The sequence below is a fragment of the Castanea sativa genome, chromosome 2 (assembly GCF_040712315.1).
Source record: "Castanea sativa cultivar Marrone di Chiusa Pesio chromosome 2, ASM4071231v1".
In the NCBI taxonomy this organism is placed as follows: domain Eukaryota; kingdom Viridiplantae; phylum Streptophyta; class Magnoliopsida; order Fagales; family Fagaceae; genus Castanea; species Castanea sativa.
Window position 1 is genome coordinate 32,504,811 of NC_134014.1, and position 10,010 is coordinate 32,514,820.

A 10,010-nucleotide genomic window follows, 5' to 3' on the forward strand; every position below is an offset into this window, starting at 1 on the left:
ATAATCACTAATACTAATACTACTATTATTGAAATTGTATGGATGGAGGAGGATACTCCGCCAATGGTGGATGCTTTGTATTTGAATTCTAATCTTTCTATATTAATGAAAATTATTTGGTTCCGGCTTTAAAAAAATTACAAAACTCTTTACTAAAAAAATTAAAATTTCATTTAATATATATAACATATAACCGGGCCCAAACTTATATATTTTAAAAGTAGTATCCCTGTATTAAAATATGAATTGAAGTCTACCAAGGTATTATCTCCCTTAATACATTTTTCCTTAGGATCCTCACAAAACTTCATAGCATGATCCCTCCAACGTTCAATATTAAAAAAAAGCGTCCTGATTATACCTGTAAGGACATAATTCGAGCCTAGGCCCACAATCAGAAGGGAATGGGTCTGAAAGCCTTTTATAATGAAATTTCTAGAGAGTGGGTTTGAAATCTAGGTTCTAATGATATTAAATAACAAAGAATGATGGGTTTTAGGCCCAATGGCACTTCAAGGAGTAGTTTAAATGAATAAGAATGAAAAACTTCTCCTCAGACACAATGCGAGGATAGTTTATATTACTGATGCTCAAGATAGATTACAATTATGGACAGTCAGATTTACAATGTCCTTTCTTTCTTTGCTTTCCAAAAGGGCCTCCTCTTTACCGAAGGTCCCTTCTCTCTTTTATACTCCCTTCCTCTTCCCCTTCTCATTCTCCACCTCATGGTTAGACTGCTGGTTTAGATACTTGTCTCATCCACCTTCCCTGAAGTCTCAGGAGATAGGGACCAAGTTTCAAACTTGATATTCAGGTCTCACTTTCCTATTAATGTGGCCAGAATATCATATGCAGAGCATTCAATGTAGGGGCGGTGATAAACGGCTTTATCTCAGATATTCTATTGTCCTTCTTCTTATCTTCCACATATACCGTATCTAGAACATAGCCTGGGGAACTTCTAGAACATAGCCTGTGGATTTTAACCAACCTTTCTCCCACCTCGGCTTCATATAGCGGAGGACACAATCTTCCTCTGACATACCTTTTCAGACATTATCTCTCCTTTGTTTAGTATTTTTTTATGGGTTAACATTCATACACCCTCAGACCATCCTACGTCCTCGAACTGGGCTTTTAGCCCGAAGAATACTCTTTGGGCCAACCCAGATATATTCCTGGGCCCAATGGCCCTACAATACCCTTACCTCATAAATGTTAACAATGATGACATTGATGATGATGAGTCTACAGGTACTTGAACATTAGGTCACATTCGCTTCAATTTGATAAGGATTGTTATTAAACTCTAGATTTAAATTTTACAAGTTCCACTTAGCTAAATTAGTAAAAAAATTAGTTATCGGATAAGGGAACTCGAGTTAAATCTCACCTATACTAACAATCAATTGATGTTTTGGCCTTCCTATAAATATACAATAATAATAAATTAGTGTGTTAACTCAAATATGTTAACAATGATGACATTGATGATGATGATGAGTCTACAAGTACTTTAACATTAGGCCACATTCGCTTCGATTTGATAAAGATTGTTATTAAACTCTAGATTTAAATTTTACAGGTTCTACTTAGCTATATTAGTAAAAAAAATTCATAATCGGATAAGGGACCTCAAGTTAAATCTCACCTACACTAACAATCAATTGATGTTTTGGCCTTCCTATAAATAAATAATAATAATAAATTAGTGTGTTGAGTTTTGACCCTAATGATAAGAACAATTATCACAAAACATACCTTATATGTTCAAATTATATCCTAACTGGAAAAAACAAAAACAAAAACTCTAGCTTTACAATTTAATGTAATTGATTTTTTTTTTTTTTTATGGGAATGTAATTGAATGTTTGAGTTAACAATGTTGTTGGAATCACTATGCACCCTTATCGTAATAGATTTTTCAAATACAATTTATTGTGGGGTGGGGGATAAATGTTAGGGTTGAAATTTCCATAAAAGAGCTTTACACACATATATTTATATTATGCTAAAATAGAATTCCAATATCAAATTAAAAAAAAAAAAAAAAAGAGGAAGGTTAGTGGGTTGGTGAGATGGACACAATATTATGTACAATTACTATTACTTTTTGACCACTTTTATTTTAATATATATATTTTAATCAGTCTATTCTATTGCAACCTTTTGAAACTCTTTGAGTCTTGACAGTAAAAGCTTGTATTTTGGAAGTCAAGGTCCAGGGTTTTATAAGCAGATTAGGTCAAATATTGGGAATGTATAGGAACATAAAACATGTACTATTTTAACTTTCGTAAGTTTGTTGAGTATTTTCATAACCTACTCCAAAATTTTGGAACGAATAAGCTAAAAAAATAAAAGCATACTCCACCATAATGAGAACAATTTGAAAACACAACATAAACTTGATCTAACCCAAGTACTGTATAGTGATTTGAACACGACTTATATAAGCTTGGCCTTATCGAGGCAGGGTTGGATTTGGACTGGAGCAACTTCTTTAATCCTTATATTAGACCTAATTAATTAGGTTGGCATTCAAAATAACTAAGTTGCCTATCTAAAGCCTTAATATCTGAATTTAGGACAACTATGAAATGAACAAATAAAACTACTCAAGGAAGCAATTCTTTGTAGAATGGCTTGTGACATGACATATAAAAGATTCTAATGTGTAAAAAGCTAATTCTTTCTTTAAACATTCTCATGTGTGACATTTTAAGTATGAATGACACAAGAATCTGCTCAAAGTTAATGGCATCTGTGATTCATGTTGTGTTTTATACACACACATATATATACACACACACACACATATATATATATATATATATATCGAAATTTCTATTTAATCTAATTGTTTTGCATAAGTTTAAAAAAGACTCCTCTATTGATATTTAAAAATAAAAAATAAAATTATGAGCCCGTAGCACATGGGATGAGACTAATAATATTATATGATAATATAATTCTGAATTTTCCAACCACGTGAATATCTATATTAATTAAAAGATTCAAAATCTTCATTCTTTCTCCTTTTTTTTTTAACCACCCTTGCATAGAGATATGTGTTTGGTGGTCCTTCATTCTTGTCTATTCAAGTTTCTACTTATGAAAATGACATACATTCAATGACTTGACAACTCCCTTAAATAATGGTTGGAATTAATTTATTTAAGACATTCTAAGATTTTTAGAAAGTAATCATAAATCAATAATTAGATTTGTTAAGCATTAGAAATGACATAAATTTTGGTAAAGTAGGTCACATCATGTGCAGACGTGCTTTTCATCATTCAACTTGCTTTGTAATGTCTTTCTCCTTTTCTATTTTATTTTTTATTTTTTTTTATACTCTTGGTTGGGTATTGTATTTGTGTTCTAATTATAATAAAATGGTCTTGTTAACAAGTGTCTTTAAGACATTGGTTAATAATTCATTTTAGGAAAATTTTAACGTCACTTTTATAGGAAATGAAAAAAACTGTCAAAACATTAATTGTTTTTTTTTTCTTTTTCCAAATAAACTTTCTTTAAATAGATTATTAATCAATGTCCTAAGAGCATTCGTTAGCATTTTTCATAATAAAATAACTACCATAATGATTGCTCTTTATTATCAAATCAAAATACCATTACCCAATTTCTCTTTAGTTTAGAATTGGATTGTTGTGGATGATGTGGATGAAGAGACCAACCGACCAAGCATGTTTAGGAACTTTGATATGTCTCAACTTGCTCAAACACTAGTGTGTAACAAAACAAAATAATGAGTGAAAAGGATGCAGCTGGTTAAATGAATGCGAATTCATCTTTTTACAAATCTGATCTTTTTCTTGGGTGCAAAATGCAAATGTGCAATTAATGCTTCTTTCCATCACTTTCTAATTTGTGGTTTCCCCATCATTCTCATGTTAGGACCCCCACTCGTTTTGAATTTATGAGGAGGCATATTTCTACGCTAAAATATAAATTAGTTTTAGATTTCCCATACCAAGATCAGTACTCTTATTAAGGAATATAGTCTTTCTCTAATCTCTATATATACATAGAGGTCCCTTGAGTGGTCCTCACATGTGTCGTAATTTCTATTAGCAATGAGCAACATTCAGTTTTGCATTATTAGGGCCTCATTATTTTTGAACTAAAACATTTTGGCTAATTGAGACCTCTCTCGTGGCGAGTCAACTCAAATCTACAAGCTTTGCAATTCAGCTCATCATGGAATTTCTTATCAAGCCCTTGCTTAATAGGCATTCACATTGGCTTTAAACGCAACCAAATCACTAATAGGATGAACCAGTAACTCACAAACACCAAGGTAAAATTCATCTGTTATCACCAATAGTGATATTTGATGTACTTCTACCAATAGCTATTCATAGTCTCAGTGTCTACAAATTTAGATAGTATATGACACATAGATAAGGACATTTATGTGAGGGGGGAACTCAAGTGAATATGCGATGGCTCATCCCTTTGTTTGTCTTGTTTTATTATGAAAATGACCATTTGTTTCAGTTTGAATGTCAAGTTCTATATGTACTGGAGTATTTATTACAAGAAATTCATTGGTTTCAGGTTTCAGTTTGAATTTCAAGTTCTACCTTATACTTTTGAAACAAAATATGTTATTCATTCAAGCTAGAACAGATTTGAAGCCAAATGTATGACTAACTGGCTATTATATAGGATCATCAATTATTAACTTTACAGAAACCTCAGTTTCAGTAAAATGTATTTTGTGAATTGAGTTACCCAGAACTTCAAGTACATTTTTTTAATACAAATAATTGATAATTCTAAAGTAGGGGTGGCAATTCGTGTTCGCGTGTCGGGTTCGTGTCGTGTCAAGTCATGAGTATTCGACTACATAGGTCAACACTAACCCGACCTGTTTATTAAACGGGTCAAGATTTCTCAACCCTAACACGACCCATTTATTAAACGGGTCAGTCGTGTCGACCTGTTTATCAGATTTTATCAAAATGAAAAATAAAAATTAATGAAAAAACAAACAAATAAATATTTTTAATATAAAATTTAGAACTAACGAGTAACTGCATCACAAATAATCATTCAAAGTTAAAGCATATCCCAATATCACAAATAATCAATCACAATATGTCAAAGAAAATAAATCACAACAACTAATAAGTTTATATACCTAGAGTTTGAAGGGTATATTGGTAAAATATCATTTAATTAAACGGGTCAGACGGGTCAAACAGGTTCTATGTGTTCAACCCTAACCCAACCCATTTATTAAACGGGTTACTCGTGTCAACCCGAATATGACTCGAACCCGTTAAGCCTCAACCCATAACCTGCTAATTTCGTGTCGTGTCGTGTCGGGTTCGCGGGTCGTGTCAAATTTTGCCACTCCTATTCTAAAGTAATTGAAGAGAGATTAATACAAAAATGGATAATGCAAAGGATTGATAATTCTAAAATAAGTTTAAGCTATTTAAATCAAATTCACGATAGATTGATGTGTGTGTATCTAAATACTCTTATCTCAACTATCAAAGTTGTTTGGTGGAATTGGTTCAATCAAATTGTTATTTGTCAATTTATCTCAATAATCATTAAGTAGAATTGCCATCTTCAGAATGAGTCACTTTCAGCCCTAGATTCCTTTCAAAATACCAAAGTTAATTTGGTTGCACTATAATAATTGCTTATTTGTTGAAAGGACGGTAATAATAATAAAATAAAATAAAAAGTGAGGGGTGGAATTTTCTTTTTGTGAGTGGGGTTTGCCAAACCCACTTGCTAAAGTAAATTTCATGCTTGTTAAATTCTTGTCTGAATACAAAATCTTTAATCATGGGATGCTTGTATGAGTTTTGGCCTTTTGGGGTTATGAAAAAAAAAAAAAAAAAAGTTTCTCATCTATTATAAAATAATTTTCCTAGAGGCATGAATATGTAATTATGTATACACACCTACGGTTAGGTCTGATTAGACAATATGTTTGACTTTGTGGAGTTCTATTTTTGAATTGTCATGTCGATTCTAAGTAATATTTTAAGTTCCCTCTCCTGCATCCGAAAATTAATTGAGAAACGTATGATATGAGGCTAAACATGTGAGTATATGACACAAGATCAACATGCCAGCCATTTTGGGTAAACAACATATATATGCTATATTTATGCAAATAATATGACATTTATAAAATAATAAGACAAAATATTATAACTTCAAAACGGCATTCGTTGTTGAATGTCATTTTTCACTCCAAAAAAGTAAAAACATGCATGCCATACAAGATTCAGTTTATGCGTCTAATGCCATGCCGTTTCTGCATGTACAATGTCGTCTTCTTGACCAGAAATATTTGGTCTCTCTTCAACTAATAAGGATATCATATTTTTAGCTAAGTAATTGAGACTTTTGGTAAGCCTAGGATGAAAATTGGCTGGAAGATTAATCTTATAGCCACTAAAAATTCTAGACAAAAATGAATGGCTAGTCTATTTGATCTATGATGACAATAAACAACCTTAATTGAGGGAATCTACTTTGAAACTCACATATTCCATGAGATTAATCCTAAAGGCTAGGAAGCTAATAACAGGTTGTTTTCCCCTCAAAAATCAAACAGTTTCCAACATAGCTCATGAAGCACCAATTTCTGCATCAGAATGGCTCACTGATTTCTTGGGCCTAATTTTATAGTTTATCTTTACACAACCAGTGGCAGGAGACCAGCAAAAATTTGAATTGCCTTACAACTTGATCACTTTCTCTTTTGGTGGCTATTTCAGGAGCTTGTAGGACTACCTGAGGGATATAATAGCTACTTAATTCCCTAGACTCTTCATTGAAATATACTACAAGGTTCTTTGCAGATACCGTATGGAAGAGGAATCCTTTTCAAAACTAATGTTGATGTGAGTCCATACTTTCACCACTCACAACTTATTACGTGATGAGTTGTAACAAAAATTTTCAAGTTTTTTATAGTACTTACATTTCTCCTCTATGGGACAAGAAAAGAACAGGTCAACCTGGGTTTGACCTCTCTCAATCACGTTGTCATCAAATATATATATAATAAAGGACAGACTTAAAAATTTTAATGTGTTAGAAAGATTTTGTGATTATAGTTATACTGATTTTTCATTTTTAAATTGCAAAATTAATTACACAGTAATAAACTTCTTTCTTAAGAGGGAAAAAGATTTAATAACTAATAACATTATAGCCTTATTTCTGCCGCTGCAACGTATATTTAGTGGTCTTGTTTATGGTCTCGCTCTCAGTTTGTTTCTTGCACATTGACATTTTAATGTTTTAGAATAAGAAAAAGAATTGCCGGTTTCAAATAAGAAAAAATATTAGATGACAAATAAACATAATATAAAGTATGAGAAATTATACTTACCTTGTAATTGTGAATTTCAATTATTGAGGAGATCTACTATTCATATAAGAAGAGGGAGAGAGTACAATGTCATGAATAAGTATACTAGGATTATTACCATTCATGAGGTGATCTATTATTCATGTGAGCTAAATATTAAACGATTAATAAAGAAGTAACTAAGTTTGATTCGCCTTTTTGGTAAAATTCTATGTTAATTGATCTCCTACAAAATTAAGAAGTTATATATTTTTAATCAATTTAATGAGAGAGATCAATCAAATCCTTAATTCTGGAGTTGATGAAGCATTAACATATTGATTGGAGTCTATGGAAAATAATTGGAATAGAGTAAATGCCATTACCGATGAGAATTCTTCTAATATTTTTCTGCTTGCTTCTTTGGTCATAATATTGAAGACCATCTTCATGACTTTTATTGGATAATCACACTGAGTCCAGTTCTCCATCTGACATATTATAATTGTAAGATGAGATTACGAGACACTGTAGGGAGGGATGTTATTTAGAGGGGGGCTAGGTGGAGAGTGGGTGATGGAAAAAAAAAATTAGAATTTGGCAAGATCACTGGCTGCCAAAGAAGTACCCTCCACAGGTGGAATTCCTATCCTTTGGAAGATTTAGAAAATGCTACAGTGGATATCTTAATTGATCCAACCAGCAGGCAATGGGATGTAGAAATGATAGATGGTTTGTTCAACACTGAAGAAGCATAACTAATTAAGAAAATTCCCTTAAGCCGTAATGCAGTGGAGGATGTTTTATACTGGCCACACTCAAGTGATGGAAGGTATAGTTGCAAAACCGGGTACAGATTTTTAAAAATGGAGGAGGAGCTGAATGTGGAATCAAGAGAGGCTATGAACGAGGATAAGCAAGTATGGAGGGAGATATGGTCCAAGAAGGTTCCACCGAAGGTAAAAACGTTGTTGTGGCGTGCTTGCCGCGAGGCCATGCCCACAAAAAATTCTCTGTTTCGGCGCACAATATCGGCGGACCCTCTCTGTGTCAGATGTCACGCTTCCTCTAAGACAGCCTTGCATGCATTGTGGTCATGCCCAGAACTGGATTCGGTGTGGGCAGATGTGGAGCTATAGAGCTGCTGGGGTTCAATGCAATTTCTGGACTTCAAAGAGCTCTTATCATGGTTTATTAAAAATAAATGCCACTCCGAGCTCTTCGCAGTTATAGCCTGGAGAATATGGAATCAGCGAAATCGGGTTCGCATTAACCAGCCTGCGGAAGCACTTCACCAGCTTGCTTACCTCTCAAAAGTTTGGCTTGATGATTACCAAGGTAGACAAGTAATCCTAGCTACACAAGTGCAGCAAAGTCGTCAATCTAAAAATCATTGGAAGCCACCACCATCTGAACTTTACAAAATAAATTTCGATGGTGCGATTTTTCCACATGATAAAAAATCTGGTGTGGGAGTAGTGATTAGAGATCACAGAGGCCGTGTAATAGCTTCATGCTCAAAATTGGTGCACCAACAGCTAAGCAGTAATGAGATTGAGGCGTTTGCTGCAGGTTGGGCGCTTTCTTTTGCACTGGATGTTGGAGTTAAACGAGCTATCTTGGAAGGTGATTCTTTGAGTGTCATTAAAGGATTAATGGAGGAAAGGCTGCTGGTCCCACTGGGTTTGCTAATTGAAGTCGCAAAGAACTTGTCACAACGTTTTGAGGAATTATTTTACTCTCATACAAGGAAGGAATATAATACTTTAACTCATAATCTGGTTAAATATGCTATAGGCATACCAGATTTTTTAGTATGGATTGAGGAAGTTCCACCACAGTTTCAAAGTGTACTTCAAGCCAATTCATTAGGCTTATTTGAATAAAAGAAGTTCCATGGTTTTCCCCTCAAAAAAAAATTAAGATCATATTATATCTCTAGCATTATTCTATTAGATCATATTATTTTGTGTCTCTAGCATTATTTTATAATCAGTAATCAATTAAGTCAATGAAATTGTTACCTTTTTAAGACAATCATTTATAAACTCACAACATCATCAATTTGATGAGTAATTCTTACGTGCACACAGAGTACGATAAATGATACTTTTTTCTCTTACATTCATGATCAAGTCCACTTATTTGCTATAAAGGTAATTAAATTAAGAGAGGTGCTACGTCCACAACATTTTCACAACAAATCGTAGGTGGTTAATTGTTATTTGTTCAAATTTGAACCTAACACTAAGATTACTTTTTTGCCCCAACAATAACAACCAATAACAACCTACCACTTAGGATTTGTTGTGAAAATGTTGTGAACATATCATTTCTCTAAAATTAATTATCAAAAAATTATTATTTTCCCAATTTGATTACCTTAATTTTTTTATAATTAATTTAAGGGAAATACTAACGAATGCCCTTAAGACGTTCATTAAAGATCCATAAAAAAAAATTTATAAAAAAAAAAAAAAGCAATCAATATTTTGAAAACTTTTTCATTTTCCCATAAAAGTGGTGTTAAAACTTTCCTAAAATGGATTATTAACCATTGTCCTAAAAGCCCTCGTTAGTATAACCCTTAATTTAATTATCTCCATAAGACAGCCATATATAATCCCTACACTAGAGGGTTTTAAACGTAAAT

General features: G+C 32.7%; 1 protein-coding gene across 1 annotated transcript; it reads left to right on the forward strand.

Moving 5' to 3' along the window:
- Positions 1–8,511: 8,511 nt before the first annotated feature.
- On the forward strand, positions 8,512–9,243 carry LOC142625226 (uncharacterized). Its single transcript, XM_075798916.1, has 2 exons — positions 8,512–9,040; positions 9,155–9,243. The coding sequence occupies exons 1-2, from the start codon at positions 8,512–8,514 to the stop codon at positions 9,241–9,243; spliced, it is 618 nt and encodes a 205-aa protein (XP_075655031.1).
- The last annotated feature ends 767 nt before the right edge of the window (positions 9,244–10,010 follow it).